At 44.7% G+C, this 21,452-nt stretch overlaps 1 protein-coding gene across 12 annotated transcripts in view; it reads left to right on the forward strand.

The window, feature by feature from the left end:
• LOC138626408 (phosphatidylinositol-binding clathrin assembly protein) overlaps positions 1-21,452 on the forward strand; it is a 77,205-nt gene that overhangs the window by 45,882 nt on the left and 9,871 nt on the right. For 4 of the 12 annotated variants that reach the window (XM_069708036.1, XM_069708043.1, XM_069708038.1 and 1 more), the window contains 7 exons: positions 2,433-2,518; positions 2,722-2,848; positions 8,437-8,570; positions 10,693-10,793; positions 13,863-13,970; positions 18,829-18,849; positions 20,933-21,073. In XM_069708036.1, the coding sequence (XP_069564137.1) occupies positions 2,433-2,518; positions 2,722-2,848; positions 8,437-8,570; positions 10,693-10,793; positions 13,863-13,970; positions 18,829-18,849; positions 20,933-21,073 (718 nt within the window). The remainder of the gene's footprint in view (positions 1-2,432; positions 2,519-2,721; positions 2,849-8,436; positions 8,571-10,692; positions 10,794-13,862; positions 13,971-18,828; positions 18,850-20,932; positions 21,074-21,452) is intronic. The other 8 variants (XM_069708037.1, XM_069708042.1, XM_069708048.1 and 5 more) reach the window with 5 other exon arrangements.

The following is a 21,452-nucleotide window of genomic DNA, read 5'->3' on the forward strand; positions in this document are numbered from 1 at the left end:
CACACACACACACACACACACACACACACACACACACACACACACACACACACACACACACACACACACACACACACACACACACAGGGAGCTCTGGCAGAACAAGCAAAAGGCCATGAAACCTCATGAATAGAAAATGAGGCTTCACCCCTCCGCCCCTCCGTCTTCATCTGCATGAAAGAATCTCTTCGCCCGGTTTTCGACTCGCTCATTTGAATTCCATCCTTCTTCCTCTAGATGTTGTTTATTTCGTATTTGTCATGCACGACATCATCGCCTCAACATGCATGGCGGAGGTGCTTTAATAGTGAATGACCCGAGCACTACCGTTTAATCACCGTCAAGAAAGGAAACACGAGAGAGCAGAAAGAGGGGATTCTCTCCCTTTTCTTTTTTTTTTTCCTTTTTGTGTTTTTGTGATGCTTTTTCTTTTGCCTTCCTGCCTTCCAAAGTTAGATCAATCAAGTATCTCGACATTAGAAGTACAATGTGTGACAAAGGAAGACAGTCAACAGACACCCTGCTGAGTGTGTGAGTGAGTGTGTGTGTGTGTGTGTGTGTGTGTGTGTGTGTGTGTGTGTGTGTGTGTGTGTGTGTGTGTGTGTGTGTGAGTGTGAGTGTGTGAGAGTGTGAGTGTGTGCATGTCAGAGCTAATATTGACCAGGCATACACCAGGTCTTGTTTTTCACCTATTTAAACCGGCTGGCAGTCAAACATGGCCTCTTTCTCTTTCTGCGAGATGCTGTTTCTTTAACAACCAGGGCAACAGTTTGGCATCAACCCAGTGTCTGGCAAGCCGCGGACTCAGAAGCCAAAAACGCCTCCCAGATGTGTGTGTGTGTGTGTGTGTGCGCGCGCGTGCGTTTTCTTGTGTGCATGTCTGCAGCCTCACTGACGGCGCACGTTGCATTCTTGCGGATGGAGAGACAGACATGACGTTGTCATATTTTCACAGTGGAAGAATCGCCCCCCCCCCCCCTCCTCCTTCCTCCTCTTCCTCTCTCCTCAGCCAAAAGAGTATTGAACTATTTTCTTTCTCCTGTGTGTTAAACTTGTAGATGTGAAGAAGTTGTACACTTAATGCGGCTGTCTGGCTCGCTTCTGCCCTCTTGTTTCCTCTGGTGTTTGGAGCATTAATGAGGTACTTAACAAGCACAAGCGGCAACCGACAGTGATGTCATCCGTCGGTTCGTGAACGGACGTCGTGAAGCCCTCGAGTTCGGATTTTGGCCGGCGCCATCTTTGCTAGTTCGGAGTGCTTTGGAGCAGGAAGTGACCATATTTGGGGGGGGGGGGGTATTTTGACTCGATCCGATTGGAAACCTGCCGATACAAAGTCCCGCCCACTGACAGCCGTAACCTGACTGCACCACAGGCCTGTCAATCAAACAGACCCCCTCTGAAAAAAAAAGTAACACGGCTTCTTGAAGCTTATTTTCAAATTAATGATGGGATTATTTTTAGATGAGCCACCAAAAAAAACAACTCCTTTATGAATTTTATTGACTTTAAATTTGATGAGAGAAGTTGAATGGGAGTCTATGGAGCCGGAGGCTTTTTGGAGCCGACCTCTAGTGGCACTCGGTGGTATTGCACCTTAAGGCGCTTCTGCATTGGTCTCATGTTTCCGACCTGGAAGCTACGAACACTTTTATATCCAGTTTGTGGTCGTTCAACGTGATGAATTGGAGCTTAACTTGGATTTGTTTTATCTCTAGTAGCATAGCAACAATCCCCGAAGTAACCTGCTCACTAACTCCAGAACAGCTGCCGTACTACTACAAAACACCTTTTAGACCCTCTTGGCCTCGCTCTTCCCGTTCTCGTACAAGGATAAATGATAAAGAGTGTAATCTCAATCCCCCAAGTGCAACAAATGCAGCCGAGTCGTGCTGTCAGAGGTAAAGAGGGCATCCCGGTCCTCATTGTTAAAGTGCGACGGGGCCTCCCGGTTGCGAGGGGCGCCCCGAGATAAACCCGACAACAAGACAAACATGGCGAAGGGAAGAAACTGCCTCGAAATGATCGCCCTCTGCCAGCGTAAAGTTAGTAGAAGAAAGCGCGCAACCTCTCCTCCGCTCTCCACCTTTTTCCTTGCTCTTTGTTTTTCAACCTCCTCCTTTGTTCTCTCTCTCTCTCCTTTGAGTCTCCTGCTAACAGTGTGAGTGTTTGCTGCATGTTGCCATGGCTATTCTTGGAGCCTGATGCACTCTGTTACCTTCCTGTGAGACCAACTAACTCTAGGTGCTTTGTTTGTGTACGCGTGCGTGCGTACGTCTGTGTTAACTGTATGTGTAGGCGGCTTTTTGTGCATATTAGAGAAACAGAAAATATTTTTCAAAAAAAGTTGTGCGGATTACTGAATTTCTTTTTTCTTCTTTTTTTTTTTTTTTTTTTGTGTGTGGCTTTTCTCATGCTCATTTCTGTCGCAGGCTCCCAGCAGCCTCCTGGAGGCTTTGGAGCAGCACCTGGCCTCTCTGGAGGGCAAGAAGACCAAGGAGCTGAATGCAGACACCAGGTAGAACTCTTTAATTGCCTGTCGGTTGCGTCAGGTTTTTTTTTTTTTGTTCTTGAAACGCTTGACACCCAAAACACAGTTAAAAAAATAAATAAATAAAAAATCTCTCTTTTCAAAGTCTAGCAAGTATTTCAGTTCTTCCCCAAAACGACACACAGATGAACATCTGCTCTACTTCCTCCCCCATGTCTCCCGCGCTGCAGAGCATCTACCCTGTCGAGCGCCGTCTCGTCTCTCTCCTCAACCGGCATGTCCTTCAGCCGTATGGACGAGAAGGAGAAGCAGCAGGCTTTGGAGGAGGAGCAGGCCAGACTCCAGGCTCTCAAGGTAGCACGTTTTTATACTTTTAGGCAGAATCACTTGTGAGTCAGGGGGTCAGACTCGGAGCGGCGGCAGCAGCAGCAGCAGCAGCAGCAGCAGGAGCAGGTCAAGTAGTCGCCGCTGTCTGCTTTTCCTGGTGGCTTTTTCAAGTGACATCACTTTAGACAGTTTTTCAGATTTCCTGCAGCTTCCTCTGGAGACACAGAAGTATTTCCGAAGGCCTATAAACAGCCTTAAATGCATGAACCCATCCCCTTGAACATATATTTTACTTCAGCCTTTTATGATATCTAAATATAGAGCACATCACATCTTAATGCCAGGTCTTAATAGGGTCTCAAAATCTAATATTGTAGATGATAAAAAAAAAGATAATTTCAAGTATTGAAAGTTTTCTTCTACTACTTCATTGTTTGTCCTTGTTAACTTTTTATCTATTTATTTGCATGTGTCTGTAAATATTTGTGCTGTATGTCTTCTTTTTTTTGTTTGCACTGTTTTGTTTGTGAGCACACACTGAAAACCAAGGTCAACTTTCTTGTTTGCATCGGGTCCATAAAAAGTATTTTATGACAGTTGTTCGATGGAGCATCTTGCAGTTATTTTTATATTTGCTCTATTTTTTTTAGTTTAGTTCTTTTCTTTTGTTACTCATGACATTGAGAACTTAAGGAAGCCAGACCGGATCACCAATATTCAGGTTTTGGTCATAATTCTAGTCACAAATGCATAACTCAAACACTTTATAAAGTCTGGATATACAAGGGTTGATCAAAAAGTTGTGAAACTACGCAGTGATGCGCACGGAGCAGAGGAAATCTACATTTCCGTGTCCACTGGTATTAATGCCTTTGTGATTTTATAATGCACTTGAGCAGAGAACAGCTGAGGTGCTTTGAGTGACTTTAATGTTTCAAGAGGGGCAGAACGTCGCTGTCCAAGACGGCAGAAGGTGCATCGGGTCCGGAGGAAGCCAGGTGGGTTTTCTTTGACGTCGGCGGGGTGGTGTCACCGTGAATTCGCTCCCCCTGGAGTCAGACTGTCAACGCCGAGTTCTACTGGGACCTTCTGAGGCGTCTGAGGGTTGTTAGCGCTATTAGCTGTTTGTTAACTTGGGTTTATCTGTTGTTGGTTTTTTTAGCAAAATTAGCCAGTTGTTAGCTGATTGTATCACTGTTAACTGTTTGTTACCTTGAGTGTAGTTGTTTTTGATCAAAATTAGCTGATTTTTAGGGCTATTAGCTCTTTGTTTAGCTATTTTTTGTTTGTTTTTGTTTTTTTTAGCAAAATTTGCCGTTTGTTAGCCTTTTTTTTTTAGCTGGTTGTCAGACTTTCAGCACCGAATCTGAAGGAAAACACTCGCTGCAAACCACCTAAACTGTGCTAAGATCGTAACCTGGGTTCTCCAAAATGACAACAACACAATCGGAGCTCCCGACTATACTCACTTGCAAGATTTAGCACGCACATGTGGTCAAATAGATGTCTATAACTCAGGTGCTGATGTTGATCAAGAGGCGTAACTTGGAATAATTACTCATGAAGGTTGTAGCTTCCCCGCGAACAACAGGAACAGTCTTGTAACTTTTCGATTGCCCCTCTTAATTCAATCTTCTTATTAGGTAAAGGCAAAGAAGTTAATTCAATTACAGCAGATTTGATTAGAACAGCAGTAGTGTGTGCGTGCAGGAGGATGAGTTCTGTTGTAAAGAGTCGCGTCACAAAAATCTGCCTCAAAATGGCGAGTCTAACCAGCCCTCAATTTAAGACCATGACATCCCTCTGCTGACAGGCCGAGAACAAACGGCAAATCGACTGCAGCTACTCAATGCAGCTCTCACAACTGGCACAAAAACATATATAAAGTGCTGGAATTAGCTTTTGCCGTCGAATCCCGGCCGACTGCGAAAGCTGCTGATAGACATGTCCGGCAACTTTGCTGTTTTCGGCCAAATTCTGAACTCCGGTTGGGGATAAAGGTCAAGAGTCTCGCTGGTGTGTTGACATTTCTTGCTCCGGGCCTGGGAGTCCTGCCGAACAGCACACTGTAATTGAGTAAGAGCAGTGAAGCTACAACGCGGGCACACGCACACACGGCGGCTCAGCGCGAGTGTGTGTGTGATGTGTGTGATGTCTGTCTGTCTGTCTGCCTGCCTGCATGTTAAGCATGCTTACATCCTGGCAGAGAAGATAGAGTGGGTCTGGTCGCGTTGCCGGTATCTCTGTGAGCTTTGTCGAGCTCGGTGTGTATATGAAGCGTGTGTACATCCCGGCAGATTAGGCGGCGTACGCGTTTCGCCGGCGTGTGTTCGGGGCGCGCGCGCGTTTGATTGGATTTTTAGCGAGCTGTTTACTCGGTGCCCTTGGTTGCCCTGTTTCCTACCGAGGTCCACTGATTACCTTTGGGTTTAGTTAGAGAGGAGAGGCGAGATACAGCGCGAGTGAGAACATAACAGAGTAAGAAGGAGAGAGAGAGAGCCGGGGTTAGCAGGGGTCGTGCAAATACTCCAGTCCAGCTGTCTGCGCTCTCTGGTGTCCATATGGGCTCGAGATCACACACACACACACACACACATAAGAAAAACACTTACACACTCAGCTACTGTCCAGTTGGGGCCATAGCCCAAACAATAACAGCAGTTCCCATTTGTTCTTCGCTACGCTGACGGAATATAAATGAAGAAGACTCTGCCCTGGCCGATGCCGCTGCAGCGGGAGACGCCGTTTATTAATACGCTCAAAAGTCCAAAATCCTTCAAAGGTGGACGAGGTTGTAAAGTGAATTGGAACATTTCCATACTTAAAGTTCGGAAGAGAATTATAAACACTTCTGTAAATATGACGGACAAAAAATAAAGCTGCGTTCCCTTTTTTTCCCCTCCACACTCCGTACGTAATAATAATCGGCACTTTTCTCGCAGTGAATTGCTTCACTTGTCTAAGAAACAGTTCATGTTCTGAAAGTGTTTTTTTGTTGTTGTTGTTGTTGTTGTTTTTTTTTACCCCGACAGCATATTCCCACATGATAAGACACAAATGTATTGATCCCTGTGGAGGTATGAGGTCACTCTCGCAGCAAATAATAAGATTTTATGGAAAATATTTGGCAGATGGAAATATGAGCAGAAGAGAAATAAGCAATAAAAAACAGCAAGAATGATTAAAGCGGAAAGAAAAATGTGATGTTATGGGAGGATACAAAAACAGTTCGATAAACTGCATGTGGATTGCGAAAATATGTCACATAGGAGCATGCGGAGCTCCAGAAGAAAACGAAAGGGCTGACAGTCAGATGTCCCTGCTGTTACCAGCGTGAAGTGAACTGAACCTGAAGCAAAACATTCAAATTCATGCAAGAAATGAAAGTTTGCAGGAGGTGGGGAGATTTAAAAAAAAGTCCTTTTTTTTTCTCTTTTTTTTAAAAATACGGGAACACCTTCAAATTGCTGCGGTGGTGATGATCTTGGATCAGCAAGTTAGTATAACCTCTGGTGTGTGTTTTTTTGTTACTCTGCTAACCAGGTGGATTTCTCACCCGAGAATGTGAAAATGTTCGTTTAACTAGCAGTCGTCATGGGAACATCAGCAGGATGAAAGAGAATTGACGGGGGAGTCGTATTAGGGCTTCACATCACGCGAGGCCCTAATACGACTCCCCTGTCAATTCTCTTTGGTGGGTAGAAAAGAACCATAGTGAAAACCAAGCTTTCGATTTCAAGAACTTCTCAACAAATAGACCTTCATGACGTTGAAACCAAATAATATTAATAATAATATTGACAAGACAGATTCATTCTCAACGTCTCCTAAATCACATAATTCATTCAGCCTGTCGTCCTCTTGGATATTTTTAAGTCTGCCAACTTCAAATGCCAAAGAGAGGTTTCCTGTTCTCAGCTGTGCAACTAAGGATCTTTGGTTTCTTGATAGATTTGCTTTAACGCTCAGGTTCGGAGCCAAATTTCTCCCTGATTTGAATATAGAGATATCCCTCGACCATTTTTCTTCAAATCTATCAAGTAACGTTCTTGCGATATTCTTTCTCGTGTTAATATTGCATGATGAATTATTGCTATACATGTACTGTAATTCAACTTCCTCAAAATCAGCATAAAACTGCGGTTTAAACTCCAGAGAAAAACCTTTTTAATTGACCCTATCGTCTGATATATTAAACAAACGATTCCACAGTCTGATCATTTCACATCTTCATGCCTGGAGGCATTATGTTTGTCTGTTCGCTCGGTTCTTGTGAAAAAGATATCTAAAAAATGAGGGAATTTCTTCAAACTCTGCAAAAACATTCACTCGATGCTACGGACGAACTGTGTCGATTTTGGGGGCGGGGTGAAAGGTCAACGGTCAAGGTCACCGTGACCTCAATTGTACACATTCACGTGAACGTGGTATCTCAGGAACACCTGGATGGAATCTCTTCAAATGTGACGCAATTGTTCACTCGGCCTCAGGGATGAAATGTTTAGAGGTCAAAGGTTCAAGGTCAGGTGACCTCATGTCTCTCTTATGCGCCTGTCCCCTTCTCGTGAATGCAATAGCTCAAGAGCGCTTTCAAGGAATTTCTTTGCAACTTGGCAGAAGCATTCATTCGGTACCAACGATGAAATGATACAATTTTGGTCGTCAAAGGTCAAGATCACTGTCCCATCACATTGGCGAACGTGATAGTTCAGGAATTTCTTGAAATTTGTTACAGTAATTTAGTATGGGGGGGAGGGGGGGGGGGGGAGACACATGCACCATAAAGTTTTGAATAAGTTAACATACCCCAGCTGTTTACATGTGCTGAGATCAGCAACACACAATGAAAAAAAAATCAAACCCCCGTTGCCGTTTTGTTTTCACTGTATTTCAGTTTAGTTGTAGCAGTGGCCGGACTTTGCTGATGTTTGTGTATCTGTCACCGGAGAGAACAACAGTCGGCGTTTCTGCAGCACCTGCAGGACACACTCAAATACTGTTTGAGGTGTTTTTAGCATCACAACAAGAAAAAAAAAAAAAGGAAGAAACTCACTGTAAGCCATTCTCATTAGTTTTACAGTACCTAAAACTAATAACCTATCATTACATTGTTGTGTGTGCTGAATCCCACACCGCTAGGCAACCTTGGCAGCCGAAAACAAGCAATAAAGTTACTGTGGAAATTCAGTTGGGTGCGGGCCTGGCTTCGAGTCTCACATCGAAAGCCAAGAACTGACTTGACGAGCACCAAAGCGAAGACATGTAACTTTCTCCTTTGTGTCTCTTTACTCATCATGACTTGAGAAAACGTGACTCAAAGGGACTCTTTAATATGAAGTTACCGGACAGCTCGGGGTTTGGGGTGTTGGTTTCCTCCTTGAAGTCTGTACGTACGTAAAGTGTCGCTTTCCAGGATTTGTGCTTGCTGGAAAAAGAAAAGGAAAAAAAACAACCTCTTGTTCATTTTAATGGGAAGTGACTGTTTAAAAGCCGTCTTCCTGATCACATTGTGCTGTTTTTCTTACACTTGTGTGTGCGTGTGTGTGTGTGTGTGTGTGTGTGTGTGTGTGTGTGTGTGTGTGTGTGTGTGTGTGTGTGTGTGTGTGTGTCCACTCCAGGACCAGCGCCTGAAAGAGATCAGCATGCAGACTCCGCCCTCTGCCTCCCCCAGCAGCCAGTCAATAGGCAGCGCCAACAACAACCACATCACACACACCCCGGAGTTGTTCAGCTCCACGCTGTCTGCCAACAGGTACACACACACACACACACACACACACACACACACACACACACACACACACACACACACACACACACACACACCACCAAATGTTTTTACTCCTCATAAAGTCAGACGTCCACCGTTTTAATAAGTGACAACTGGCTGAGTGTTTTAATTTTCTAGATAGTAATTGCGTCTTTTGTTTGAGAGGTTGATTAATGAGCGTCGATGGACCCCTTCGGCAGCCACTTTGTCAGAACTGCGACAGAACAGCAGCTGCTGTGTTTGTTTACAACGCAGCCAAACAAACATGCGTCGTTCTATCGAAGAAGAAGACGCCCCAGAATCGTCTCCTGTGCGGTCGCCATCCGACGTCATGCTGCAGCACACGCGCACACACACACACACACACACACACACACACACACACACACACACACACACACACACACACACACACACACACACACACACACACACACACACATATATATAACAGTCGCAGTTTCAGATGGGTTTGTCAGTTCTCCCGCATGTCTGACAGCACCGATGTTTAATCAGTCCAGCAGTTTGACTATGGTACTTACAACTAGGCCCCTCACAGTTATTGCATAATTGCCTTATGGTGATCATTTGAGCTGACTGCAGTCATTTTGCATAATCATTCAAATCATTTGGATACATCTGTATGAAAACAGCTGGATGAAACTTAACGGAAATTAAACATTTCCGTCAATATTTTAGCGTTGTTTTGCACCATTTGAGGTTTGACTGTTTTTTTTTTTAATGACACCATCTCGTTGCACCCAACGATTCTGGTGCCTGTAATAGGCAGTGATTTCTTGGGATAATTTATATGACATCTACCTGGTGCAGTTTTTGTTTACAAAGCCTAAAATCAGAATCAGCTTTATCGGCCAGGTACATTTACACGTACAAGTATTTTGACTGCGGTTGCAACTTCCTCTCTCAATGTACAAACACAGAAACGGACATAAATACAGCTTAAAAACACATATACACAATATATATACACCTGAACAATGGTGCCATTGCACCTTGTGCAAATGGTGATAAATCACTCCACTTCATTATGAAGTGTGTTTTCAAACTATCATTAGACTTGTGCTCTAAAAAATGCACAGAAAAAGACAATTCCATCGTCATTCGCAATTATTTGTATGACAATTATCCGCTGAAGCTTCACGATCGATTATCAAATCTGTTATCTGCTACCGCTTCGCTCTCTCGGACCCTCCTCCTCGGCTCCTTCTCCTTCCCATCAGCCCTTGCAGCATGTAAAACCGTCCGGTGTTTCGCAGCTGCGCTTTTTGACGAACCGATCAGAATCAGGTGTTTCCGCGAGAACCTTTCACAATAAAACGCCATCTGTCGCAGGACGTTGTGTGTGTGTGTGTGTGTGTGTGTGTGTGTGTGTGTGTGTGTGTGTGTGTGTGTGTGTGTGTGTGTGTGTGTGTGTGTGTGTGTGTGTGTGTGTGTGTGTGTGTGTTTGTCTGTCGTGCTGCAGAATTCGTCCCTAAAGCCTCTTACTGATGGTATATATGCATGAAAAATGCACTTAAACAATAAGGTGTTTATTGTTCTCTCCTAGAATGAAGAAAGTCCGGCAGAAATAGTTCATGTTCTGAAAAGCAGCTTTCGGTCTGTTCCAGAGACGTCCGACTGGATCTGAATGAATTCAGTTTGCGTTTTAAAATCTCTGCGGGCTGTTTCAGATCAATAACGCCAAATCCTTTGTATCGCATCCCCGACGGACTCCAGCTGTAACAGAATAGTCGGAAGACTATTTATTCTTGATAATCGGAGCAGAATTCGAGACTCGACGTGCACGCATTGTAACGCGCTCTGAATTTACTGCTCCTAACTGTTTTATTGCTCTGTGGAAGTTTTTACAGGCCTTCAGAGAGCGAGGATTAATCTTTATCCGTGACAAACGAACATTTTTAGTGGTGGCTTTTCGCTATTTAAGCCCGATTGATTAAATATTAATGCACCGTCTCCCTCTGTCTTCCTCGCTATTCTCTTTCTCCTTAACTTATTCTGTTTTTTCGTCCTCTCTCCTCCTCTTTCTCTTACTGCTTTCCTTCTTCCTCACCACCTCTCTCTCTCCTCCTCCTCCTCCCCACAGTGTGCCCAACCTGAACACTGACCTGTTTGATCTTCAGCCGGCCTTCATCCCCGCTGTGCAGAGCAATCCTTCCATCTCCACCGCCAACAGTGCCTGGGGAGGTACGTTACCTGCACAACACGCACACGCACACGCACACACACACACACACACACACACACACACACACACACACACACACACACGCACACGCACAGCACAGCACAGTGTTTCTCCTCGAGCCAGACAGCCTTGGGAGGGCGGGATGGGTCGTCATCACCCCCCCGACATCCAGAGGACGCTTGCTAGCATTAGCCATTAGCATCCCCGCTACTTTCAGTACATACAGGGAGGGTGCGTTTAAAAAGTGGTTTCGGCACTTGGGGGTCGAGGTCTGTTCATCGACAGCTTAACTTTGGGCTTTTGTTGTGCTTTTTTTTTTGTTGGTTCACAGTCACGTAACGAGTGTAGTTCATCACCTCTAGTAACATTCACCTGCGTCCTCGCCCCCGCTCTGCTGCGCTTCCTGTTTGTGAGGCCCCACCCCCACCCGGCAGCAGAGCACAGACGCAGAGGAATTAGAGCCACTTTCAGTGACGGGACAAATGCACGAGCGACTCTCACAAGGAGCTGAAATGAAACGGGGAGCACGGGAACTAAATGAATAAATGAGTCACTGGACGTAACTGCGGCTCTACGAGTACGTCCGTATGTTCTTCCCGTTGGTGTCGTTTGGTGTGGGAAACACTGGAGCAACCTGCACAAACATTTGCATTTACATTTATACGAAGGCACCAGCAGGCCCCCAGACATGCAAATAAGCCCCCCCTCCCACACACACACACACACGCACACGCACACACTTGTACACAAGTGAATTTGTCTCTTGAGAGTTTTCCCCTCTGGGCCAGTCTTTCACCTGTCTGCCCATCCGTCCGTCCGTCCCACCATCCATCCACCCCCCCCCCCCACCGCCACACCTTATTTTTTTTATTTTTTTCCCCTCAGAGACTAATGTTGCATGACCCAGCCGGCGTCTCGCCTCGACGCGTTAAACAAGTTGTGTGTGCAGGTGTTTTTTTTTTTTCTTTCTTCCCACTGTAAAAGCACACCGTATTTGTGGAGTCACAAATCCCGTAACTCCGAGCGGGCTCAATAAAGCAGTCGCAGGAAATGTCAGCTGAGATCCCCCCCCCCCGCCAACCCCCTCGCCTCGTTCCCTTGTTTTGTCAGTGTGGAAAATGCGGCGGCGGCACAAATTGCTGAGCCACCGAACACATACAGTAGACTTCCACATGCTGCTCAGCACCAGCCCTGCTTACTGCTGGAGGAAGAAGACGAAGAAGAAGAAAAAAAAAAAGAGGGGTTGACATTTAGGGCTCGCAATCGGCTGTCTCGAATCAAAATGTAGCACAAAGATGCATCTGGAGGCTCGGTCGGTGCGGAGAATTAAAGGCTTTACGACAGAGGATTATACTGAAGCCATTCAGAGAGAGTTTGAGCTACTCCTTAGCTTAGAAATCAGCCCTTTACATTACCGGGGACTCAGAAACGGGAACTCCGATAACTATCCCCACTACTTTTATTTTGATCAGAAGTGGCACAAAAGGACAATCCACTGATCGGGAGGACGTATTTTTGCTTGGTTACAGAGTAGTTTGAAACTTTCTGGCGGAGACGACTGCCCGGTAAATGTCAGGCTACGACGAGCAGACGTACGAGATAGTAACATAATAAAAGTGCGTTTTAGAGGTGCTGGATTATTTTACCTTTATGGTTTGATACCGACTACTCTGCGTTCCAGCTCTGACGCGGTCAAGACGATGCTTGTGAGTCCATCAGACGCACAGCGAAGTGTTTAAGAGGCGCCTCTCCGCTACACTTTGCTAAAAAAAAAAAAAAATACAAGCGTAAAGTCTATTTTTGATGGAATCAGCAGGACAGGAAGTCGGACGCGGAAGCGGCGTCGAGAATCCAGGGAATTTTCACAATAAAACACCCCGTGCAGACTCACGACGGTATATTGCTACACCGACGTCTACGATCCTGGTCTTTCAGGGAGAAGAAAATGCCAATTATAAGAATTAAATGTGAAATGTGGATCCACAATAATTATGGGAATTATTGTTCTTTTTCACACCTGAGACAACGCAAACTACTTTTATCGGGGGGCCGCAACACGACAAAGTAGGGAATAACCCCAAAAAAACAGAAGAAGCTATTTAACACAAGAAGCAAAAAAAAAATTAAAAAAAAAAAAAAATCAAGGAAGAGTGACCAAATCACAGAGTTCACAAAACGCCGTCACAAAATCCAGAGGTCGGACAGAAGCAGGTGACCATGTCACCGCAATGTTTCCGATCTTTGACCTCGGCTGAGCTAACGAGCTGCCGGCTGTAGCTTCAAATATATAACGGGCGGACGTGAGAGTTTGGTATCAAGCTCATCATCGAACTCACGAATGAGCCTCGCTTCCCGAAATGTCCCGATTTGTTTCGTCATGACCGTTATTAAAACTTGCGATGCGGCAGAACTTGTAACTGCGAGCGCCAGGTGGCTTAGAGTCTCATCGGGGGAAAAAAAGGGTTCTCCCGGAGGTCGTAGAATATTCCTTTAAACGGTATCCTCTCTTGTTTTCTGAGGTCGGCCGGTCGGTCGGCGTCAGCCACATCTTGTCTATTAATAAGCACCGTGGCGTTTTCTGGTGAATTGTCGACCGTGTTCTTGCGCCGTGGATCCCACAAAGACATTCTCTCTCCGGGGCTACAAAAAGCTTAATCCTCAACAGGGATACGGATGAAGACAAAAAAACAAAAGGTGCATCAGTGGATTTCCTCGTGCGCGGGCTTAGCGCTCCTCTGGAAGCCTGACATTCCCCCGGCAGCCTCCGCAGAATCCCAAGTTACTAAGCAACAACAATGGCGGTTCACCGAGGACTGTAAATGTCCATGTTCCTAAATCTAATGGGATTAGTTTTTTAGCCGGAGGTAGTGGGATCCTTCCTTCGAGCGAAAGCCACGACTTCGTTTCCTTGGGGGGAAAAAAACAACAACAACAAAAAAAAAAACAGCCTGATGTTTTGCATCCGCAGCCGTTTTCCTGTGTGAACGTGTGTCAGATGAAGCTGCTGTCTTACGCAGCTTTAAAAGCAACAAGGGCCTTAATCAGTCGTATTTAACTGCATTCCTCAGGACTGGAGAGCCAGCCTCTGCAGCAGACCGCCCCGGCCATAGATTTCGATGCCGTGTTTGGGAGTAAGGCCGCACCCAGTAACAACAACGGCCCACAACCTGCAGCCGGTAAAAAAAAAAAAAAAAAAAAAGAAGCCCTTTTTCTGTCTTGACTGTCCAGGCAGACTGAAAACTAAAACTGTCTTGGCTTTTGCTGGCAGCGCAAGCGTAGCATTTCACTAACCCACTCTGACCAGTTCCAGCAACCCTGCGGTTGTTTCCTGCCGCTGGGCGTAGCTTTTTCTCGCTCTGTCTCGCGGCCTGTTGTTTGGCTTCTTGTGATGACGGTAACACTAACAGGACAGGATCTCCAAAAATGAGGGATCTTTTAACTTCAAAGTGGGTTGATTTTTTTTTTTTCAATTTTGGTACGAATTTAAAGCCCCTGAAAACTTGGTTTCCAGGTTATTGTAACAAAAAAAACACTCATCAACTAATATCTGCTTCTTTAGGACTGTCAGTGTTTTAATGAGATTTGATTAGCAAGAGATGCTAAGAAACCAACAATTGTGATCGGATTTAAATTTTGCTAACTCCTGATTGGTGCATGGAATTGTTTTTTTTTCCTGCACAATAATCCATAAAGAGACAGAATTTTTATGAATAGTAAGAAGCAGTTTGAGAAAATAAAGTTTTCAGGGCCTTTAAGGATTTCATATCATTTGTTTTGGTTGAAAGTTAACTGATCCCAGATCTGTTTTTTCTCAGCCGTCTCGTCTTCTCTTACAGGGTTCCTGCACAAATCAACAAACATAAGCAAAAATGTGTAGTATTCCTTACTTTTTTCTATTTATGTTACAGAACTGCTCTTGTTTCAGTTACTTCTTTACTTTAACAGGCTACTTTAAAGTCGTAAAAGGCAAAGGGATCGTTAGCGGCTTATAAGTCTTTGATCATTTTAATGTAACTCCTAGAATACACTGTAAGAAATGACGTCTAATAGCCTTGAACGTGTAGGAGCTCTCCAGCGACCTCGCCCTCTCGCCCTGTGTGTGTTTGTTTTCCTGCCTCTTATGGTAACGGCTTCAGACCGACGGCTCTTAAGTGTTGCAGGTCTCAGACTTTGGCTCCGAGCCCCTCCTATTAGCTCTATTTTCTTTTAACCTCTCAGCAACTGACGCAATCAATCTCGGGGCCTCTCAACCCCTTCTTCGAGTCCCCAGACGCTCCCTGCGAAGCATATAATTTTAAGGGCACGCCGAGTTATCGACAGCTCCGGAGAAGGTGCCGCAGATAAGAGCGACTACCTGCGGAGGTCATCTGAAGACTATTTTCATCATAAAGGGGAGGAGGAGGTTCAGAGAGAGCTGTCGGTTTAAACCGCGGGAGCTCCGGAGTTTGACTTTGATGAGTTTATTTGAAATTAATTCAAGTTTCAGTGGAGAATCAAGGATAGTCTTCAAAGCAACGCCTTTATACTTAAAATTTTCATTCTTTTAGTGCTTTTCGAACAACAATAACAACAACAACAACAACAACCAAGTGAGGTCTCACTCAAACTATTATTTTAGGTCCAAACTCATTTCCCGTTGCTGAGCTCGTTTTGGCCGCGACAGCTCCCGTCGATCGGCATCACCGGACGTTCGCCGGGATCAATCGAGCAGCTGCTGCGTTCGCACTCGTTACCGTGACTCGATCGGAACAGAATTATCTTAAATTTAAGTCATCTTCTCGCCTAAAACACGATTGTTCTTGCAACGTATTACTGTCACATTATCGGGAGCTGTAGCGTCGCCTCTCCGAAACATTTGCCGGCGTGAAGCTGTTTTTCTTTTGTTTTTGTCCCCCCCCCCCCCCCCAAAAAAAAAAAGTGCCGATGGGAGTTCAGGGGCCGCTGATTTCCGGCTCGCTCTAATCTGGTGTAACCCCACCCGCCCGCCCTCCGCCTCTTCTCCTCAGATTTAACAGTCGAAGGCTTGTGGCTCCGGCAGTGCGGCTCGGTCCTGCCCGGCTTTGGACAGACTAACTTCTTTTCTATTAATAGCCGCTTGTGTCGAAAGCTGCCACTACAACTACCAAATACACCATCTGGGCAACTGGCAGCATCTCAGACAGAAAAAAAAAAAAAAAATCCCTCTTTGTGTGTGTGTGTGTGTGTGTGTGTGTGTGTGTGTGTGTGTGTGTGTGTGTGTGTGTGTGTGCTGTATGTCTCTGTTTCCCCGTGTTCACACCCCGTGCGTTGTCAACGCGTCTCTATGCGTTGACAACGCACGTCCTCTGTCATTTCGTTTCATCCCAATCTGTCTGCTTGTCTGTTTTTTGTTGTTGTTGTTGTTGTTGTTGTTGTTGTTGTTGTTCACACCGTGCCCACCTTCCTCCTCCGGCTCCCTCTCCGCCCTCCTCATTTCATCTCTCTCTCTCTGTCTCTGCCTCACCATCGCCCCATCACACTTCAGAAGGCAAGAATCACCCAGGCAACTCCTTTCCATCTGCTCCCTCCTCCTCTCCTCCTCCTCCTCCTCCCTTCATCCATCCTCCCCTCAATTCAAAGTCCTTTCTTTTTCCTCCAAGGTCTGCATTTTTTAGCTGAGTTTTTTTTTGTGTGTGTCCTCCTTTGACTGTATTTGTGCTTTGGTGTATTGAGTGTTCTGTTTTGGGTTTTTTTTTTGGGGGGGGGGGGATTTGATTTTTCTGGAGGGCAGCGAACAATTTGTGTCTTTATTCCTAAAGCTTACCTGATCCTCTGCAAAGTTGTAATGTCTCCTGACTTTTCCCATCATTCATTTCTATTTTCTACCATATTTAAATGTATTTTTGAGAATCCCTGCAGTCATTTCTTTTCATCTTTCTACCCAGAATGCCATTTGGTTTGTAATTTATCATGTTCACTGGAACATTGCTGATGTTATTTATTTTAGTTTAGTCTTTCCTCTTTTGTTTTTTTGTGGTCATTTCAGATTTCAGTATAAAATAACCTGTTTTTGTTCTTAGTCTTTGCTCACGTTCAGTTTTCTTCTATTCTTAACACGGGAAAGTAAAATTCATTAAAACCTTTAGAAGTTATCAGTAAACTAATGACGCTTTCCTACAAACTGCAGTTACACCCGAGTCCCCTTTATTGTAATCTTCCTCGAATGGATCTAATTACATTTCTTACACAGGACAAGTCTGAATTGAATTTGAACTGTTCGCGGCGCACGATGAAATACAAGGAGAGGAGATGAAATGCACATCTTGTCCTTACCGGGAGCAGCGTGTCACTGGATTGTGACCCGTCATGCGTAAAAGATCGGTTAATAGGGTTATGTTAGAATTAAATCACAGTCTCATCTAACTGAGTGTCCTGATCGTAATGCTAAAAATAACCAGCGCTAGGGCTTCAATACAAGAACAACACAGTTTCTTTGATCATTTCCTGGCGATGAGTCAGACTCGGTAGCTTTAAATTTCTCCTCAAAACTTGCTTTCATTGTACGGCACTTTCTTAACTGTTGATATTTGTTGTAATTTTTCCAAGTTAGCAGTTATAGGTGATGATGAGCCGTGCGACACGGTAAAGTTTGACAGGCATAGCAACCGTAACTAAAGGAGGTGGAGCTTAGTGACCCAATTAAATCGACGAGAAAACAGTAATGCACTTTATTTGAGTAGCGCTTTTCTAAACTTGAGTTACAAAGCCGTTAAACCAAAAAACAAACGGTGAATTCAAACAAGCCTCAACAACACAATGATCGTATGAAACCACCATGAAAACGAATTAAAACCGGGTATAAAGATATTGTTTCACTGTGGAATGATTGGCAGATCGTCCCTCAGGATTTCCAATTAATTAGACAAGACCTCAACATACGTTTTAAAACCCGTCACTGTTGCAGCCTCTTCTTTCATGACACCTCCGTCACATCACCAGGCGCCAATTATCGAGCATTGTGGCTCCTTTTTTTTTTTTTTTTTTTTTTTAAAGATCCTGTCATATCTTTAATATAGCCATAAGGGACACTTTTGTATGAAGAAGCCAGCGATGTTGGGTACTCCCATGTTTACGAAGAGAGGTTCAGATAAAGCGGCCTTTTTAATTTTCTGTCCGCATCTGTGAGCAGTCAGCGGCAGCCTTCTGGAGTTGAACCCTCAACATGGATTTACTTCCTTCCTTTTGATCTTAAACTCTATTGACTGTCAAATCCATCGCTGAAAAAAACAACAAAAACAACAAAAAACTAAGCTAACACTGATATCATTATCCTCCTAGTTCAATACAACTGTCAGTGCTGGCTTCATCACACCACCCTTCTCCTCTTCATTCTCCTCTTCCTCCTCTTCATCTTCCTCCTTCTCTTCATCCTCCTCCTTCTCCTCCTCCTCCTCTTCCTCTTCCTTCTCCTGCTCCTCCTCCTCCTCCTCCTCCTCGCTGCCCAGTAATGTTGATCCACCGAGAGAGCTTGTTTCTCCCTCCTCTTTCTTTATCTCTGCCTCTCTTCTATTGCTCTCTTGGTTCAATTTAATTCACTGAGCTTTACTGACACAGTGGTTTAAGAAACAACAACAACAAAAAAAATCCCCCACACTGCCAGAGTGTTTTTATCACAGCGATAATGAAAACGCCGACAATGGGAGAGAAATTAGAGTCGAGAGAATTAAAAAGATAGTGGGCAGAACTGGGCTCCTTCTTTCCTTCCTAGTTTCTTAATATCCCTTCGTCTTCCTGTCTTTCTCTGCTTCTTCCTGTCTCTGTATGTTTTCCCTCCTCTCCCTCCTTTTTTTTTTTCTTCTCTCATCTGCTAAGCTAGCAGGAAAAGTGTTTTCTGAATCTCTTGTGTCAGCACCACTGTCAGACCTATACACTGCTTCCTAACTAAATATTATTCCTCCCTTTTTTTTTTCCCACCATCGGTTGCCTCTCTTCTTCGACTCACCCCCCCCCCTCCTGTTTTGCAGTGCCATTGTACATTAACAGCACATTTCTTTTCTGCTTTGTATCGTTTCTTAGCTCCTGTCGTCGCCTTTCCAGGTATTGATTTTTAAACCTTTAACATGGGTCGCACCCAAACAGCTTGTCATGAAGCAGCTTTTACTTTTTGCTTTCAACTCCCTTTTCCTGCTTTTATTTCATCAGTGTTGACCACAGCGTACACACACACACACGCACGCACACACACACACACACACACACACAAACACACAAACATGCACAGTCACACCTCCAGAGCGGTAGTCAGCCATTAGCTGAATGAGTGCTGACACGGGGTGCTGTTAACACAGGCACTTACACACACACATATGCGCACCATCACAGGAAATGACTCTGTCATTTGTACCTACAGACAATGGACAAACACACACACACACACACAATCAACACACACACACACATCGCCGGAGACTCTCGGCGTTTGGAGTCAAGAATGTGTACATGACAGCTACGAACAGATAAATCAATCACCTAGAACAACTTCTGCGGGCTACTGAGTCAGGGATTACGGGTTCGTTGATAGAACGAGGCTGCTGTATGACAGCGAAATACAAGAGTGGAGTTAAACAGGAATCTCTGTCCCGTGTAGCTAAACGCTAAAATTAGGTCGGGACGAATTCAATTCACAGGAAGTCTAGCGGGGAGATTGAGGCGTTGGTATTAGGGAGGTACTACTCAGCACATCGTTCTCAGATCAAAACTTTCCAGCTCCGCATCATTAACACGGTCAAACTGGGAGTATTTGAAAAAGTTTGGAAAATTAGGTTGAAAGTTGAGTCTGCGCTCATTAGATTTGGGGAATTAAAGTCTTCTGACAGACAAAAACATTGCATCATTTGCTCAACTTTCTTTTCCCTCGCGCATAAATTGTCCCTTTTTGAGTTTAAAAAGCTTTACAACTATTGACTCGCCGCTCACATCAGTTACTGCTGCCTGTCAAGGTTTTTGTATTTTAATGATTCAACAGTTGCAGATTTATCAGTCAATTTGGAAACGGTGGGTCTGAGATTTTACATGTCATTTTCCTTCAGTAACAGTGTGTGACAGCTGTAAAGAGCTGGTTCGCTTTTTAAGATAACATTAAAGATGTTAAAGAAAGGCTGCTAGAACTACGATAATACCGTCTTTAGTATCGTTGTCTGGGGTAGCTGATCCAGTGAAGCGAACCACCAGGGGTCTCCCAACACGTCCTCCAAGCGCTACCGGTAGCTCGTTGCTCAGTAGCTCGCTAAAGGTTCAAACAATATGCAGTTTTCCCCCACACATAGACTTACTTGGACTGACTTGTGGTGTAGTGCCGCCCTTCGCTAAACACGCAGAGATCAGAGGACAGAAACGCGACCTGCAACACGCCTGCAAAACGCAGCAGAGACTCTCGCACCGAGTCCAAACAAACGAGTGCTCATAAATTTGGAAAGTAACATAAATACAATGTTTTTTGGGGGGCTTGAGCTAAAAAACGAGCGTCCGTCGCCGAGTGAGTGAGAGATCAAAGTAACACCGCCGGTCGGCTGAACGACTCGACATCTCAAATTCAAAGCATCCAGTAGAAAACACTCGCTTGCTGTTTGAATTTAAGCTGCTGTGATACGAAACGTACACGTTGTTCAGGACCAATTTGTTAACGTTCACGTAAAAGATGCAGCCGGTTTGGGTGGAGCTCAGCTATGTGAATAAATGTTAAGAAACACAAGTGGCTCTCCGTGTAAAAACGGTTGGAGACCCCCGTCGTGGACAGTGTTGTTACCTGTAACCCCGCAAAATGTATTTGTATTTGTCAGCTAGTTAACATTTGAAGCTGACATTAAAGCAGGCGAACGATAAATGTACTCCTCGCTCGAAATGTTTTTTTTTTTTAAAATAAATTGGCCCTCGTTACCTCGACATACTGTGCGGGGAAATGCAAAGCTTGAAAGGCCTTCTGTGTCTAATTCTAGTTGCTAAGCTGTAATTGAACAGGGAAAGGGTTTAGCGAACGGTCAACTTACATCTGAAGCATATTAGCTTTCGCTTTTCCTCTCCGCCTCTTTTCTGTGTGTTTACATGTTCACGTCTCCTGTTACCGAGCGCAAGCCGTCACTTCCCGGCTCATTTACACGTACGAGTTGATGTCCTTCCTCAGGTTTCGATGCTCTCGGAGACCTGTTGAAGCCTACGGTTCCCACTCACGCCGCGCCTCCTCCTCCTCATCAAATGGCCATCCACCACGGAGGAAAGCTGCTCGCCAACGACCTCGACTCCTCTCTGGCCAACCTCGTGGGCAGTGAGTGTCGAGATACATGCCAACGTGTCAACAAAGAGAGAGAAAAACAAAATACACTTTACCAGTTGGAGTAGCTGAACAGTTACATAACTAAACAATTTCTGCAAACACAAGTTTAAACTGTGATTACTCACGCAGACGGTACTAAAAAGAGCTTTTACTCTTATGCGCCAATATTACACCTCTTTAATAGCTAATATTATCTACTAGGTTAGGCTTGGCACTCATCTGTTTGCAGATATTATTTTCACCCCTCCTTTCCAATTTTGATTAGAAACATCTAAATGTTTCAAGCTAGACAAGCGGGAATGAGAGAACAAAGTAAAAAGTAAAATCAGAGAGAGAACCGGTGTCTGAGGCTGGAATACCTGCCGCGCTG

The sequence above is a fragment of the Brachyistius frenatus genome, unplaced genomic scaffold, assembly GCF_029030835.1.
Source record: "Brachyistius frenatus isolate BFR_SWC_R1_liver_20210118 unplaced genomic scaffold, ASM2903083v1 Contig_73, whole genome shotgun sequence".
Classification (NCBI taxonomy): domain Eukaryota; kingdom Metazoa; phylum Chordata; class Actinopteri; family Embiotocidae; genus Brachyistius; species Brachyistius frenatus.